The 18,202-nt window shown below is 38.0% G+C and overlaps 1 protein-coding gene across 4 annotated transcripts in view; it reads right to left on the bottom strand.

Moving 5' to 3' along the window:
- LOC126356979 (helicase domino-like) overlaps nt 1-18,202 on the bottom strand; it is a 379,868-nt gene that overhangs the window by 163,528 nt on the left and 198,138 nt on the right. For all 4 annotated transcript variants that reach the window (XM_050007413.1, XM_050007415.1, XM_050007414.1 and 1 more), the window contains one exon: nt 5,061-5,096. In XM_050007413.1, coding sequence (XP_049863370.1) covers nt 5,061-5,096 — 36 coding nt within the window. The remainder of the gene's footprint in view (nt 1-5,060; nt 5,097-18,202) is intronic.

Genomic DNA, 18,202 nt, shown 5'->3' with positions numbered 1-18,202 from the left:
GGTACAGTTCCCACACTGCTGAGCAGTATTCAAAGTGGGCGAACAAGTGATATCTACTTCCTTTGTTTTCTACTTCTTTTCTACTTCCTTTGTTTTCGGATTGCATTTCCTTAGGATTCTTCCAATGAATCTCAGTCTGGCATCTGCTTTACCGACGATCAACTTTATATGATCATTCCATTTCAAATCAGTCCTAATGCATACTCCCAGATAATTTATGGAATTAACTGCTTCCAGTTTCTGACCTCCTATGTTGTAGCTAAATGATAAGGGATCTATCTTTCTATGTATTCACAGCACATTACACTTGTCTACATTGAGATTCAATTGCCATTCCCCGCACCATGCGTCAATTCACTGCAGATCCTCCTGCATTTCAGTACAATTTTCCATTGTTTCAATCTCTCGATACACCACAACATCATCTGCAAAAAGCCTCAGTGAACTTCCGATGTCATCCACAAGGTCATTTATGTATATTGTGAATAGCAACAGTCCTATGACACTCCCCTGCGGCACACCTGAAATCACTCTTACTTCGGAAGACTTCTCTCCATTGAGAACGACATGCTGCGTTCTGTTATCTAGGAACTCTTCAATCCAATCACACAATTGGTCTGATAGTCCACATGCTCTTACTTTGTTCATTAAACTACTGTGGGGAACTGTATCGAACGCCTTGCGGAAGTCAAGAAACACGGCATCTACCTGGGAATTGAGAGAGTAATAGCCAATAAATTAATAAAAGATGGTACTGATCCCCCGCAGTACAAAAAACAGGTCAAAACATTGTCGCCGAGGCAATGAAGCACGCTAAGTTAAAAACAACACAAAATTTCCAATATTGGCAATGTTTTATCGAAGCTCAAAATCTAGTGCAAACTTCAGTGCTATAAGCTTTTCATAATTTCCACAATGAAACTGTCCTCCTCAATAGCTGAATGATCAGTGCAGCAGAATTCCACACAAGGGGGCCAGATTCGATTCCCAGCTGGGCTGGAGATTTTTTCAGGGTGGGGTCTGGGTATTGTGTCGCTCCATCATTGTTTCATCCTCATATACACACAAGTCACCACAGTGGTCTACCCAACGGGAGGACATAGCCACATAAACATTTAGTTTACAATGAAACTCTGTCTCGAAATCTGGCATAAAGTCAAAAGAGATTCTGGTCGCATGCAAAGTACACCAGTGGTAAGACACAATTAATACCTTCAATGTGCGATACTAATGATAATGTTACCAATGACAGCGCCACTAAAGTGGAGATACAGAACATGGTTTTCTGAAATTTCTTCACCAAAGAAGACAAAGTTAATATTGTAGAATCCACTGATGTAGTGAAGTTGCTTAATAAAGAGAACTCTTCTAGTCCAGAGTGTATGCCAATTGTGTTTCTTTCAGACTATGATGATACTATAGTCCCTTTTGCAGCTGCCACATACAACCACTCATTCGATAGAAGATCTATACAAAAAAGTTGCACAGGTTACACCAATACTCAGGAAAGGAAATAGGGGTAATCCGATGAATTACAGACTTATTTCACTGATGTTGATTTGCGGTAGTATTTTGGAGCATATACTGTGTTTGAACATTATGAGAGCAAATGGCTATTGACACACTGTCAACACAGATTCAACTGTCTCTTTATTCACATGATGCAACAACTGCTATCAACAGGGGATCTCTGATTGATTCCAATATTTCTATATTTCTGTAAGTCTTTTGACATCATTCCTCACAAGAGACTTCTAATCAAATTGTGTGTTTATGGATTACCATTTCAGTTGGGGGACTGGACTTGTGTTTTCCTCTCAGGAAGGTAACAGTATGTAGTAAATGGCGGAAAATCATAGAGTAAAAAAGAAGTGACATCTGGCATTTCCCAAGGAAGTGTTATATGTCCTCTGCTGTTCCTAATCTACCGGTATATACATCAACAAAAATAATAAATTTTTGAAAATATAATGTAGCTGTATATAAAAAAATCTACTCTCCACTTGGCAGGAGAACATGCATATAAAAGGTATTAAATATGCAAGCCTTAGGCTCTTTCTTCAGGCAGAAGGGCTGAAGGGGAAAGAAGAGGGATGAAGGAAATGAAATGTTGAACTTTAGGAAAAGGGGTAGAGTTTGGACAAGTCACCCAGAATTCATGGTCAGGGGAGACTTACTTTCCTTCTCATCCCATTCAATAAGTCTCTCCTGAACCTGGGTTCTTGGTGACTTTTCCGAATTCTACCCCTTTTCCTAAACCTCGTCAGCCCTTTGAGCCACTAGCTCAGAAATCTAGCAAACTCTAATACCTTTTTATAAGAGAGTTCTCCTGCCACTGCTTAGTGGATAGGTTTTTTTATCTATCCAGTTACATTACAATTTACACATATGATTTAGGAGATAATCTAAGCAGCCTTCTTAGATTTTTTTCAGATGCTGCCATAATGTACCATCAAATGCAGGCGTCAGGAGATCAAACCAATTGCAAAACGACTTGGACACTTCTCTGTATGGTGCGAAAAGTAGCAGTTGTCTCTGAATAAGGAGTAGTGTAAAATCATCCACATGAATATGAAAAGAAATCCATTAATTTTTTGTTACACAATAAATCACACAAATCTGAAGGGTGTCAATTCAACCAAATACCAAGTAATTGCAATTACAAACAACTTAAATTGGAACAGTCACAGAGATAATGTTGTGGGGAGGCAAACTAAAAACTGAATTTTATTAGCATAAGACACAAATCCACTATTGCCTCCACTACCCTTGTCCATCCTCTGCTTGCCTTGTGGTATGGCGACCTTACATCAAAAAAGTCCATAGAAGGGCAACCTGTTTTGTATTCATGAAATAGGAGAGAGTGTGTCATGGATATGACAAGCAAATTAGAGAGGCATCCATTAAAACAAAGTCATCATTTGTTGCACAGGGATCTTTTCACGAAATTTCAATCACCAACTTGTTCCTCTGAATGCAAAAATATTTTTTGTCACTAACCTACACACGGAGGAATGACCACTGTAATGAAATAAGAGAAATCAGAGCTCATACAAAAAGATTTTAGTGTTCATTTTTTCCTTACATTGTTAGAAAGTGGAACGGCGAAATAGTTTGAAGATGGCCCCAAAAGAACCCTCTGCTAGGAACTTTAGTGTGACCTGCAGAGTAGATGTCCATTACACATTTTAATGATATGACAGGGAGCTGCGAACAGGGGGGAAATGGTTATTTGTTTTAAACCTCTAAATAATGTTGGAAGATGAAAAACCTGAAAAACTAAATATCGGTCTTTCTTAAATCTTCATTCGTTTCAATGACCACATACAAATGCGGCACAATGTGATAGGGAATTTTTAAAGCAATAACCCTGAATAACCCATTTCACTGAAGATATTCCATACTAGGTAATGGGAAGTATACGAGAGCTTGCTAAAAGATTTTGGGTCACTTACAACAGCAAACAAAAGCACTTCATTTGTGAAGTATATTTCTCTGATTGATTGGATTCCTTTGCACTAACAGTACATAAATGCTGGGTAAATCATTTCAAGGATTGGAGGATAGCAAGGGAAAAACCTTCTGCTTCAGGGTTTTCTTCGCAAAGTACTAAGTTCTGCGTAAAGGAAACAAATTTCATTCCATTATTGTATATTTTATGAAATTATAGCAACAAAACCACCACTCTTGAAATTTTTATGAAACTTGAATTTCATTATTTCTAATGTTCATTTTTTATTATTTTTAATGCCCATTTTTTAAATAACATAATTTTCAGCAGTCATATTTTTTAGCTGTTGTGGTCTTCAGTCCTGAGACTGGTTTGATGCAGCTCTCCATGCTACTCTATCCTGTGCAACCTACATCCTTCTGAATCTGCTTAGTGTATTCATATCTTGGTCTCCTTCCACGATTCTGACCTTCCACGCTGCCCTCCAATACTAAATTGGTGATCCCTCAATGTCTCAGAACATGTCCTACCAACTGATCCCTTCTTCTAGTCAAGTTGTGCCACAAGCTCCTCTTCTCCCCAATTCTATTCAATACCTCCTCATTAGATATGTGATCTACCCATCTAATCTTCAGCATTCTTCTGTAGCACCACATTTCGAAAGCTTCTATTCTCTTCTTGTCTAAACTATTTATCGTTCACGTTTCACTTCCATACATGGCTACACTCCATGTGTGACTGTTCCAATTTAAGTTGTTTGTAATTGTAATTACTAGGTATTTGGTTGAATTGACACCCTTCAGATTTGTGTGTGATTTATTATGTAACAAAAAATTAATGGATTTCTTTTCGTATTCATGTGGATGACTTCACACTTCTCCTTATTCAGAGACAACTGCTACTTTTCGCACCATAGAGTAATATATTTCATAGGGCAGACTCCAGCCAACAAGTGTTAATTCTTTGCAAAGTTCAATGTTGACTAGATTTGTCACTTATTTAAATATCTGAATCTTAATTAGGTATACACATGTCAATAAAAAATGGAAATATATTCCTTCTGTATTTTTAAACAATATATTAAGGAAAACAACCTTGCTAATGTGCACAAAATTATCAAACAATAAAAAAAGACAGTAAAACAGGTAAAACAAATTCACAGAATCACTCATTTAGATTCCCATAAATTTTAAGAAACCAATTTGGGCACAGAAAGCAACTCCCATTAACACTAAACAGACCTGACAGTTTGCAAGATCTTCAAGTGCTTGCAAGAACGGACCTGTAACAATTTAATGTTCCAAATTTGAAATGTGCAGAAAACAGCTGAAGACTGTGACATTAAAAAGCTTATTGCCACATTTCATTACATAAACATTGCCAACTCTTTGTCTACTTGTTGTTCATTGCCAAAAACCAACATCCTTCCTCAGAACAAGCAAGAATTTGTTGTAACCTAATTTAGAATTGATAATAATTTTTAAGAATTTTCTTCATAGTTTTAGTTTCATAACTACAATTTTATGTAACAAAATTGAAATTTAAAATGTTCACCACATAATCCTAAAATGATTACATCCAATGCAAGGATGTTACAATCACTACTTACCATTAACTGTTCTTTCAGCTGTGTAGAACCCATGACCTGCAATGAGTACAAAAGAGATAAGAGGAAAAATAAAAAAAAAAAAACATAATCATCTTTCAAAAAGTAGTAAACTTTTGATTTAAGTACAAGTATCTACCATTGGATTTACATTCATAATTTTTAGGAGAAAGGGTCCTGAGGTTAAACAAAGTTTATGTTAAAACTAATTTCTGAGAGAGAACTTTCACTAGTGATCTAAAAACCTCTGTTACTGCCATTGGCCTCCCTGATTTCAGTGTAAAATGTTTTTTCTTCCCACAAAATATGAAATTTGTATGTGACAACACTAAGCAGATCCCTCTGATCTTGGTGTCTGGATGACCTGTCTTTGTTTTTCAACTTTGCCCCAATCTATTCCTCTCTCACTGTTGATGAAGGAATTATCAGTTACAAGAGCCACAATAGTGTATCTACTTTTTTGGTGTCAGTTGGCAGTACGACATTTACTCCTGATGGTAAGTATACTGGCCAACAAGTCTGTTTCACTAGTTTATAACACTTTAAGTGTTAACAATGATTGTTAACTGAGTGTGTGTTTTTGATATCAAAAGTAGAAATATTAAAAAAGAAATTGTGACACTAGTGATAAGATACTTTCCTCAAAATATGGGTTGTCTAAAGACTAGCAGTGAAGATGTTCACAATATAGCCACTACATGTTAAGTCAGATGATGGACAATCAAGTCTTGGAGAAAAATTGGATTCACGGAATCATGTTTTTGTGGAACATAACAACATTCTGATAATGTTCTGATCTGCAGCCCTCGTAGATATTGAATCATATTTTTCTACATTCTGAAGGTTACTCCATAATTAATCTGTTTCTAACATTTCCAAAATTAAAACAAAAAACAAATATTTCTTATGGGCATAATAGTAAGCAAAATCAAAACGGAATCGACTAACTTAAAACAAGTTGCTACATAAAAATCAATTTATATTGTTTCCTTTCTATCGTCAAGTCTCATATAAACTCACTAAACTTCTCAAAAAAACATTACATATTCATTACATATAAATCTCATCTTCACTATTAAGTCTTTTTATGCATGATATTAATATAATACAAAACTTATATCATAACAGTGGCATACATAAAATTGACTATTCTGATTGCACAGCCAGCTACATTGGACAAGCAAGAAGAAACTCTTAAAACTCACTACAAAGAACACATGGGACTAAAAAGAATGAACTTATGAAATAACTCCACTTTTGCAGCTCAGTTCATACAAGAGAAACACTGCACAATATAGAAAACAAACTAATACTACTTCATAAAATGAATAAAGGATATTTTATGAACTTTTTGGAAAAGAAATAGAAATTATGCCTAGCTAAAACATTCAAAAGAAAACATGCTCAATCAGCAATAAACACTTAAAAGCTCAGTTTCCTGAATATCTGCTGCCCCATTATTGATAAATTCTTTAAAGTTACTCCACAAAATTGTAACTGTATCCAGATGGAATCTAGATGTTTATAAATATACAGTAGTCCATGATGCATCAAAGTTATGCTATCATCCACCCTATGCTAAAATCCAAGCTATACCAACATCTGCAGTTTCCAGTATTTCAGCTTTTGCAGACTAGGAATGTAAATGTGCACTTGACTTGGCTGCCCCATTCACTGCAACTATGTTGGACCTTTATTAGAAAGCTATTTTCAGCCTCTTTCTTATAGAATGTGTAAATTTGAATATGTTGAAACATAAACCCAAACAATAATTGTAATGTAATTAGTTATACAGTCTTGAGACAACAATATTATTATGGCATCATTTATTTTAAATATACCACACTTTTACTTATATCTTTTCAAACAGTTACGGAGCACATGGAAATGCTAAAAACGTTTCATCATGATGATTTACACACACAAAAGAATTTTTGGATGGAACAGTAGTATAATTAACTTATGCTCATGATTTCCATAATTTTTCCAACGATATATGTTTTTAAAACTTTTAACATAGTCTTTTTTTGTGGGGGTGGTGGGGCATGAACACACATGATGCAGATCAATGGTGAATTTAACCTCAAAACCAATATTGCAATAGTGTAGAACTTACAAATTTCTAAAACATCTTCAGCTTACAGGTAAAAATGAAATGAAGGCTTATGATGAGATATCATACACAGGATTACATAATTTCCTTAAAAAAAACAGTTTCACAATTTATACTATTACCACAGACATACTGTTACAAAAATAGATGACCCTATGCACTAGTAGTAATACTATGAAAAGGAATGTTGCTATTCACCATATAGCAGAGATATTGAGTTGCAGGTAGGCACAACAAAAGGCCTGTCACAAATAAAGCTTTTGGCCAGTAAGGTTTCAGTTGTCTGAGCTGCAGTCGTGTGTGTGTGTGTGTGTGTGTGTGTGTGTGTGTGTGCGTGTGTGTGTGCGTGTGTGTGGGGGTGTGTGGTCTAGTTCTGATGAAGGCCTTATTGGCTGAAAGCTTTATTTGTGACAATCTTTTTGTTGTAGGTATCTGCAACTCAGCGTCTCCGCTATATGGTGAGCAGCAACTTTCTTTTTCATAATCTGTTACATTCCATACTGGATTTTCCATTGTTTGATTTATGCACAAGCATTACTTTTTCTCTATTTGCTTTCTTTATATTCTCATTTTCTTTCTTGTCTTCTTTCTTCTCCTGCTTTGCAATCAAGCTCACTTAATTATTCATTTTTGCAGTTTAAGCCTTTGCAGGAAGTTTACTTAGTCTTACAATACATTCTATATAGAAACAAGGTCATTCGCCTTGTTGGTTTGAATGCTACAGAGGTTAATTACTTACAGATCTATTGGAGATTGTATAAATTGCCTTCTTTTGTAAAACCGAGGGAAACTACCTTGGCTGGTTGACTTGCAACCAGGACACCATGCAACATGAGGGGAAATTTGTGTAAAATGTGATTTGGATTTTTCCATATACATAAAGCTTCGACTGAGGGAAAACTCATATTATGATCTGTACAAATATAGATATCCAATAATAAATCAATTAAAAGTTTTGAATTAGTAACAAATAATTTGAAGACCCGAACCAAAAACCATAAACAAATAAATCATAGATGATTTGTTGTTAAATCTCAACAGCTAATACACACATAAAAAAAGTTTTGCATCACCTGGGTTCCGAGAGTTCCAGAACCTGTACAGAAAATTGGAGTAGAGATCAACATAAACATCATTTCTGCCCTTTTTATTGCTCATGAAAAACCACATATTGCATGTTGTACCACCAAACAGCATGACCTTTGGAGGTGGTGGTCCAGATTGCTGTACACATCGATACCTCTAATAGCCAGTAGCACATCCTCTTGCATTGATGCATACCATATTTGTCGTGGCATACTATCCACAAGTTCATCAAGGCACTATTGTTCCAGATTGTCCCACTCCTCAACGGCGATTTGGTAGATCCCTCAGAGTGGTTGGTGGGTCACGTCGTCCATAAACACCCCTTTACAGTCAATCCCACGCATGTTCGATAGGGTTAATGTCTGTAGAACATGCTGGCCATTCTAGTTGAGCAATGTCGTTATCCTGAAGGAAGTCATTCACAAGATGTGCACGACGGGGGCGCAAATTGTCATCCATCAAGATGAATGCCTCGCCAATATGCTGCTGATATTGCTCCAATATCAGTCAGAGGATGGCATTTACATATTGTCAGCCATTACGGCACTTTCTATGAACACCAGTGGCTTATGGTGGCCCAACATAATGCCACCCCAAAACATCAGGAAACCTCCACCTTGCTGCATTTGGTGGACAGTGTGTCTAAGGTCTTCAGCCTGACCAGGTTGCCTCGAAACACGTCTTTGATGATTGTCTAGTTGAAGGCATATGCAACACTCACAGGTGAAGAGAACGCGATGCCAATCCTGAGCAGTCCATTCGGCATTTTGTTGGGCCCATCTATACCATGTTGCATGGTGTCCTGGTTGCAAAGCTGGACCTCACCATGGATATCGGGAGTGAAGTTGTCCATCACGCAGCCTACTGCGCACAGTTTGAGTCGTAACACGAAGTCCTGTGGCTTCACAAAAAGCATTATTCAACACGGTGGCACTGCTGTCAGGTTTCCTCCAAGCCATAATCCATAGGTAGCGGTCACCCACTGAAATAGTAGCCCTTACCCACTGAAATAGTAGCCCTTGGGTGGCCTGAGCGAGGCATGTCATCAACAGTTCCTGTCTCTCTGTATCTCCTCCATGTCCAAACAACGTTGCTTTGGTTAACTCTTAGACTCCTGAACACTTCCCTTGTTGAGAGCCCTTCCTGGCATAAAGTAATAATGCGGACACAGTCAAACCATGATATTGACTGTCTAGGCATGGTTGAACTACAGACAACATGAGTCATGTATCTCCTCCTTGGTGGAATGACTGGAACTGATCAGCTGTTGGACCCCCTCCGTCTAATAGGTGCTGCTCAAGCATGGTTGTTTACATCTTTGGGCGAGTTTAGTGACATCTCTGAACAGTCAAAGGAACTGTGTCTGTGATACAATATCCTCAGGCAATGTCTGTCTTCAGGAGTTCTGGGAAGCGGGATGATGCAAAACTTTTTTTGATGTGTGTATTGGTGAAGGAACAGGATGACAACTGTGAAACAAGATACCATGGGGCAACACAGCCTGCTTCAGTCTTTAAAAAACTGTTGCCTGTAGTGAGTGTACTATCAGCCACAGGAACACACACACCCAAAAAAAAAGCAAGCACAGCTCAGGCATGCACGACCACCAACTCCATCATATCGGTTTGAAATGCAATATCATGTGGGATGCAAGCAGCAATCTGAAGGGGGTGGAGAAGGAGAAGACATAGTAGTGTACAGGTGGGGAGAGAGACAAACATTGTCTGGTGGAGTGTGCAAGGACTAGACTGCCAACAGGCGCAGCATCAGGAAGCAGGAAGTTGTGAGGCAGAGTGGGGAGGGGGGAGGGAAGAGCAGAAAAAGGAGAGGACCGAGGAAAGATCGGTGGATGCGTTAGCAGAGGACTGCAAATAAACAAGTTGGGAGATGAGAATGAGGAGGAGATAATAGGGCAGAGGGATGGAAACTGTTGGGTGGAGGGTGTGGTGACAGTATATTCCCGTAGGTTGAGGCTGGGATAATTATGGGAGCAGAAAATGTGTTTAGGGAAACTCCCAGCTGCACAGTTCACAAAAGCTGGTGGTGGAGGGAAAGATCCAGATGGCTCAGGTAGTGAAGCACCTATGGTAATATAAAGTCCCCACAACCTCTATCCAACAGTTTCCGCCCCCCTCTGTCCTATTATCTCCTCCCCATTCTCATCTTCCATATTTGCATCCCTCTGCTAATGCATCTGTCCATCTTTCCCCAGTCCTCTACTTTTTTTTTTCTTTGCTCCTTTTTTCCCCACCTCCCTGCCACACAACTTCTTGACATTGCACCTGTTGGCAGTCTAGTCCCTGCACACTCCTCCAGGCAATGTTTTGTCTCTCTCCCCACTTGCACACTACTATCCCTTCTACTTCCCCACCCCCTCCAGATCACTACTTGCATCCCACATGATGTTGCATTCTGGGCCGAGATGCTGGACTTGCGGTCGTGCTTGTGTGACATGTTCTTGCTTTTGTGCATGTGTGTGCGCGTGTATGTGTGTGTCATTTGTACTGACGAAGGCTGTGGCCAAAAGCTATGTGCTTTTAATAGTGCCTGTCTGCAACATGACATGACCTTTTTATGGAAAGTGGCAATCTATCTTTTCCAACATTTTCAATAAATAGTATGAATTTATCAGTTTTACCTCTTGTGCAACACATGAACAGCAGAGAGTAACATTTCTTTGAAAGAATGATCAAATGAACTTGGTAGTAAACAGCCAACAATATCTAACGAAGCATCAGGTGAAGGGTCAGAACAAAATGTGATGAGTAAACTGTGCTTGCATTCTAAATAGGGACAGTTTGTTGTGATCAGTGTGTAATTTTTATCTTTTACCATCTTTACAAATACTGCAGAAGGAATATAGTGATGATGTACTCCCACAACTAACTGCATCCTGCTGAGGCTTCAGACAATTTAAATTCACAATGAACGATGCAGGTTTTCAGGTCTCCACAGATATCAAACATTGGAAGAAAACTTGGATATTTTTCGAATTAATGTAATTACTATCATGTACAATTATCTGCATGAAATCTATATATGAATGCTGTTAGACAAACTTTTTAATGTATAGACAGGTGGTGGCATAATTACACCAGTGAGTACGTTATCTAATATCTCTCATTTTAGATATTCAGTACAAAACCTAATTTTAGTGGACTGCTGTACGTACAAAGCGTAAATACAAGGTGGGTAGGGAACAAGAGGCAGATATGGTGGAGTGTTTAGTGGTTTAACTCCTACAATTTTGTTATTGTAATATCTGTAACATCTGATGTTCAATACAAATAAAACTAGCAGATGAAATAATTCAAATTCCCAAAACTGCAGGACATAATGTTACGAAGAACACAATGCTACCTTTAGCTTTCAAAATGATTAACTTCATTCCAGTACATTTTGATATGTGGTTATGGCAACTTCATTTTTCTACAGTCAACTTCATCTTTCTTGACATTTCCCTTTCTTTCTTCATTCTGTCACAGCTTAAAACCCAATTATTTGCTCAGAAAGTTAAAACTTCATCTCAATCTCAAAGTTATGACGCACAATATTGTCATACATGCAGCAGTGCACCACATTTTTAGCTTGATGAACTGAAAGCTAAACTTCTGCTTCCTGATGACAAATGTTTTACATAAACACATTAGTATTAAATAACATAACTTTGCTAGCAAGAATTAACTACTCCATCTAGTTACTACTAACAAGTTCTGCACTGTTCTATACTGAACTGAGTGTTGTGGGTTTCAAAAGAGGCTAAACTTAGTCAAGAGATGGTCCAAAGATGTGTGATAGGATCATTCATCTTCTCAGTTATATAATGATATATCATGCCAGAATGACACAATCCTTATTCACTGGGTATCAATATAGTTTATAGCAAAGTATTGTCATTGAGAAACCCACACAAAGTTTCCATTTGGTACAGCAGATGGTAGCTCACCTTACAAATTGATAAATGTTAGGTGATTATCTGACATCCACTGCTGGATAAAGGCCTCCTGTCGACTTCTCCAAGCATTCAAGATTTCTGTTATACTCATCCACATTCCTCCAGGAATGTTTTATAATGTCCAGTTTCCATTAGGTGTGTCAGTCTTTCATCATGTCATGGAAATTAGCTATGAACTTTCTTGGTCCATCTATCATCTATTGGGTTGGGTTGTTATGGGGGGGGAGGAGGCCAGACAGCGAGGTCATCGGTCTCATCAGATTAGGGAAAGAAGTCAGCCGTGCCCTTTCAAAGGAACCATCCCGGCATTTGCCTGGAGCGATTTAGGGAAATCACAGAAAACCTAAATCAGGATGGCTGGACACGGGATTGAACCGCCATCCTCCTGAATGCAAGTCCAGTGTGCTAGCCACTGTGTATCATCTATTCAATTGACTAAATTCCTCACCTGCCACTTATTCATTCTCATTATAGTCATAATCACATTTTTCACTCCAGTTTGTTCCCTGATCCATTTATTGGTTTTTCTGTCCAACCTATTAATGCTCAATATTTATCTCTCTTATGCTCACTGAGCAACCTTCAGTATTGAATGGTCTTTAGATTATATGTCCTTATCACATTACAATAGAGATAAACTTCTTGAGTTCTGTCACATTGATTGCATATATTGCAATTAACTGTGAAGTGGAACATAAGTATTAGCAAAATCAACTGCATGGATGGGATATGCCTGTTGGTAGATGTGTGTGGCCTCCCTTGAATATAGCTCAAGTGTTTGTGATCTTCAATATCTCGGACTTGAAGATATTGAGCGACTTTAAAAAAAATATTTTTGAAAAGTAGCTGGTTGTTTTACTTGATATGAAAGTGCTATTGAGATTCTCAGGAAAATTACATGAAAACAGTTGCAAGGAAATTGATATTCAGCTTGCAAAATGCTGTTACGTAAATATATATCATCAATATCTCAGGCAATCTGTAGACCTACTGTATTGTCTTTAAGCACATTTTGCATAAGTACCCTGAATACATGGTAAGACCGATTATGATGTGTGTGGAGGCAGGCAGAGATTCATTTTTATCATGTTGTTGTTGTTGTGGTCTTCATTCCTGAGACTGGTTTGATGCAGCTCTCCATGCTACTCTATCCTGTGCAAGCTTCTTCATCTTCCAGTACCTACTGCAGCCTACATCCTTCTGAATCTGCTTAGTGTATTCATCTCTTGGTCTCCCTCTACGATTTTTACCATCCACGTTGCCCTCCAGTACAAAATTGGTGATCCCTTGATGCCTCAGAACATGTCCTACCAACCTTCTCTAGTCAAGTTGTGCCACAAGCTCTTCTTCTCCCCAATTCTATTCAATACCTCCTCATTAGTTATGTGATCTACCCATCTAATCTTCAGCATTCTTCTGTAGCACCACATTTCGAAAGCTTCTATTCTCTTCTTGTCCAAATTATTTATCGTTCCATGTTTCACTTCCATACATGGCTACATTCCGTACATATACTTTCAGAAACGACTTCCTGACACTTACATCTATACTCGATGTTAACAAATTTCTCTTCTTCAGAAACTCTTTCCTTGCCATTGCCAGTCTACATTTTATATCCTCTCTACCTCAACCATTTTGCTCCCCAAATAGTAAAATTCCTTTACTACTTTAAGCATATCATTTCTTAATCTAATTCCCTCAGCATCACCCGACTTAATTCGACTACATTCCATTATCCTCGTTTTGCTTTTGTTGATGTTCATCTTATATCCTCCTTTCAAGACACTGTCCATTCCGTTCAACTGCTCTTCCAAGTCCTTTGCTGTCTCTGACAGATTACAATGTCATCGGCGAACCTCAAAGTTTTTATTTCTTCTCCATGGATTTTAATACCTAATCCAAATTTTTCTTTGGTTTCTTTACTGCTTGCTCAATATACAGATTGAACAACATCGGGGAGAGGCTACAACCCTGATTCAGTCCCTTCCCAACCACTGCTTCCCTTTCATACTCCTCGACTCTTATAACTGCCATCTGGTTTCTGTACAAATTGTAAATAGCCTTTCGCTCCCTGTATTTTACCCCTGCCACCTTCAGAATTTGAAAGAGAGTATTCCAGTCAACATTGTCAAAGGCTTTATCTAAGTCTACAAATTCTAGAAACGTAGGTTTGCCTTTTCTTAATCTAGCTTCTAAAATAAGTCGTAGGATCAGTATTGCCTCACGTGTTCCCATATTTCTAATCCAAACTGATCTACCCCAAGGTCGGCTTCTACCAGTTTTTCCATTTGTCTGTAATGAATTTGCGTCAGTATTTTGCAGCCATGACTTATTGAACTCATAGTTTGGTCATTTTCACATCTGTCAACACCTGCTTTCTTTTATCATATTGTACAGAAAACACTGGTACCATACATCATATTATTGCTAAATATGGTCCACCATACACCAGAACTGATATTATTATGAAATATCGTTTGCCAAGCATTGTGCAGTGGCTCGAAGAGTATGTGTAAGTATAATTTCTTGCATACATGGGTCCCAATGGATCTCTTTAAGGCCATATGCCTGAAGTCATGTCTCAAAATTTAGCCAGTATTTTTTGTGCAGCTTAGTCATTTGTAACTGCCCAGTAAAATAAACTTGAAACTCCTGATTGATTAAATTAATTGGTGTAGGCTTCTTGCATTTAATATGAACAGCATTAGTACTCTTCTAAATTAAAAGTTTTTAATAAGTCAATACAAAAAGGCTATACGCCACTGTAAGTAAATTGTCTCCACTAATATCTTTTGTAGTTTGATGTTTCAACTCTTGTACAGTCCTCCAGAAACTTTATACTTTTATTTTCATTCATCATCTCATTTGTATTTACTTCACTGTAATACCATGTGTGTCCACAAAACACTGTTAAGAAAGTATGAGTAACATACATCCAGGTTATTGACATGATTACATGTTTGTTTGTCAATCACAGTAATGTTTCCTGATTTCTGGAAAGCCTGTCATCCTGCTGCCTAACAAACACAAAATATGCTGACAGAATGTAAGGCTACATATATATGACTGAAGTAAAAACTTCACAATAAACAAAACCAAATAATTTTTTTTCAATGGGAAGATACTTGTACAAAGTAAAAGCAACATCACCTGTTACAACTCTAAGTGTATTAAGGTCATTAATAATAATGAGTATTGTTCTTCAATCTGGGGCTCTCACCAATTTTGTCTGATGTAAGGGAAATACAAGAGATTCAAAGATGATCTGTGTGATTTATCATAGGTTTGCTTTGTCAGCTTGATAAGAACACAGAAATACTTCATAAATTGCAATGGAAGACATTACAAGAAAATTATTATTAAAAAAAAAAAACTTATGCAGGGGCTTACTGACAGTTGCTCTTTCCATACAACAATGGGAATGGCTGGTAAGGTACAAGTGTCTTCAATGACTGTAGTATCATAGAAATCAAACAGACTTGACAACATTACTCATTTATGAAATATACATTACCCAAAAAGAAATACTGAAGAGCCTATTGAAATTTTCCTCAATTAAAAACACTCAGGCACTGTTACACTTAAGATCCTCATACTGCAAAACAACAAGGCTCTAAAAATTACAAGATATCAGCACATTTATAATTTTCATCAGCTAGAAATCTAAGCAGTTAAAATGTCTGATACCATCTGAACACAATTATGTAATCTGCAACAAATATTACAGTATAGGAAAGGTTATGAAGTAAGGAGGGAAAAATGCATAAATATAATTGAAATCTGGTTAGGTTAATCAAAGATGAGTATGAACTTGCAGGCACAATATGAAAAAGAATGAATTACCTGAGAAAATAATGGGTAGACAAAAATTTGATGACAAACAAAGTCTCACAATAGTTGCAAATTTCGTAATCTGATTCTGATTGAATGTGAATTGAAGACTCATCCAAAACTGCGATGCCTGCTGGTGATTCTACTACACTGCACAACACACTTAAAGAGACAGTATTTTGAAAACACTAAAATTTTGTCCCATTATGACCCAGAAGTATGAAATTTGTCTCAAAGGTGCCTATCACCTTCCTTTGTAATTGTGCAATGCATGGTGTCAACACATGCAAAAAAAGGCCATGGTGTCACCACATGCAAAAAAAGGCCAGAGTTCAGAAGTTCATGTGAGATGTACGATGGGTTCTCTATGTCACATTGGCACCAAAGTTCACAACAATTCTGCACAATGCCACTGTGGATGTGCCACATGATGAGGAGGCCGTCAGTCCCCTCTTACCAACATTTCACTCCACTGTTTGATGCCTCTGCGACAGAAATCAGAATCGTGAGGTCTTGTGTAGAAATCGTGCAGGTTTCAGACACATCACCACTCAGAACACACACATATAGGCCTCAAGAGGTGGGATACAGAACATCAGTGAAACCATCCATTCCCATTGGGGTGTTCATTTTCATGCATTTTGCACTCAAAAATGACAGTTTGCAGTTTAAAGTTGACTGGTAACAAACCCCAAGGTGATTCAACACTTTTCTAAGGACACCATGGAACTCCAATCTCACTGAACGTGTCACCCCTTCAGATTGTAGTGTGACACAAGTTTTGTTTTGGTATACAGGGTGGAACCACAACCACTCGATGACATCTCAATATGACCTGAAACAAAAAAGGGTGTTTGCTCCAATTTATTTCGTGTCGTTCTGTGGCACGTGTATTCAGCAAAGGGTCCCTCTAAGACCCCCAGTTCAGCAACACTATAAGTGCTACCTGTGCACTTTCATTGGGCACTTAAAAAATGTTTCTATACTGAAACATCCATCTAGCAATCTCTTACGTGGCAGTCAGACAGACAACTTCTTCAGTGATTTCGCATGTGGCCAACAGGTGCTAGTGAGAAGCAGGTTGCCTATCCCACTTACTGGTAAGTCAGTAAATGAATATGTTCGTGCAGGGACATTTTTAAAATGTCCAGTGGCACCAAGGCAGTTGCTGAACTTGGGTAGGAAGGCTCTTAGAGGGACCCTTTGCCATTCCACTGATGTGCATGTCAATGTTACACCCCTTTGAATACAAGCCGCAGGAGGGTGGAGGTGGAATGAAAAAGCATAAACATCCTTATTTGCAAAGTACCACGTTCAAATTTAGTCGAATGGTTTTGAATGGTCTCTGGTGGTGCCACAGCGTATACCAAATCAAAACTTGTATCAAGGGAGTGAGATCGTGTTCAATGGGGGGGTTGGAAAAGAAAAGAAGAAGAAGAAGAAGAAGAAGAAGAAGAAGAAGAAAGAGCACTCCCTAGGGAAGCAGTGGTTCCATTATGTCACCTCTTGAGTCCTTTTTGTGTCCATTCTGTTCTATTGCTTAATCTTCTCAGGCAACGTTGTTTTGGTAAAAAAGTATTTATTCTACATCAGTGTGTAATAAGAATATTATATAAGTGTTAATAACCAAAAATCTGTTGGAAGGCGCTTTAGAGAGCTTGGGATCCTCTCACTCACTTGCCAATACACTTAGCCCCTAATAGCATGTATGATTATTAATACAAGTGATTTCAGGATAAGCTATAAATTTCAGAAATATAATCATAGAGAGAAAAATTATTTTCACTGCGTGGGAGTCATATAGAAAAAGAAATCCACACACAAGCCACAGTCTTGTAAACAGAAACCTACACCAGTTTTTTAAAAGTATTGCCCAGCACTGTTGATGCACCTTCCCCACTGTGACAAAAAGACTGTCAATGGTTGTGTTGTAAAATTTCTGGGGCTGCATTCTGAATGATTTCTAAACATACTGCTTGATGTCCTTGTCCAAGGTGAATTGTTTGCCTCTCAGAGCATTCTTTACCCCACCAGAAATGGCATAATTGCAAGGAGACAAGGCCAAACTGTATTGGGGGAGGTTGAGGAAATCCCATCTGAATGTCTGCATGAGCTCCTCGACTGTGTTTGCAGTATGAGGCCTTGAATCGTGTTGGAGCA

Source organism: Schistocerca gregaria, chromosome 1, assembly GCF_023897955.1.
Source record: "Schistocerca gregaria isolate iqSchGreg1 chromosome 1, iqSchGreg1.2, whole genome shotgun sequence".
Lineage (NCBI taxonomy): Eukaryota > Metazoa > Arthropoda > Insecta > Orthoptera > Acrididae > Schistocerca > Schistocerca gregaria.
Note: the sequence above shows the minus strand (reverse complement) of the source record. Positions and strands in the feature narration are given on the sequence as shown.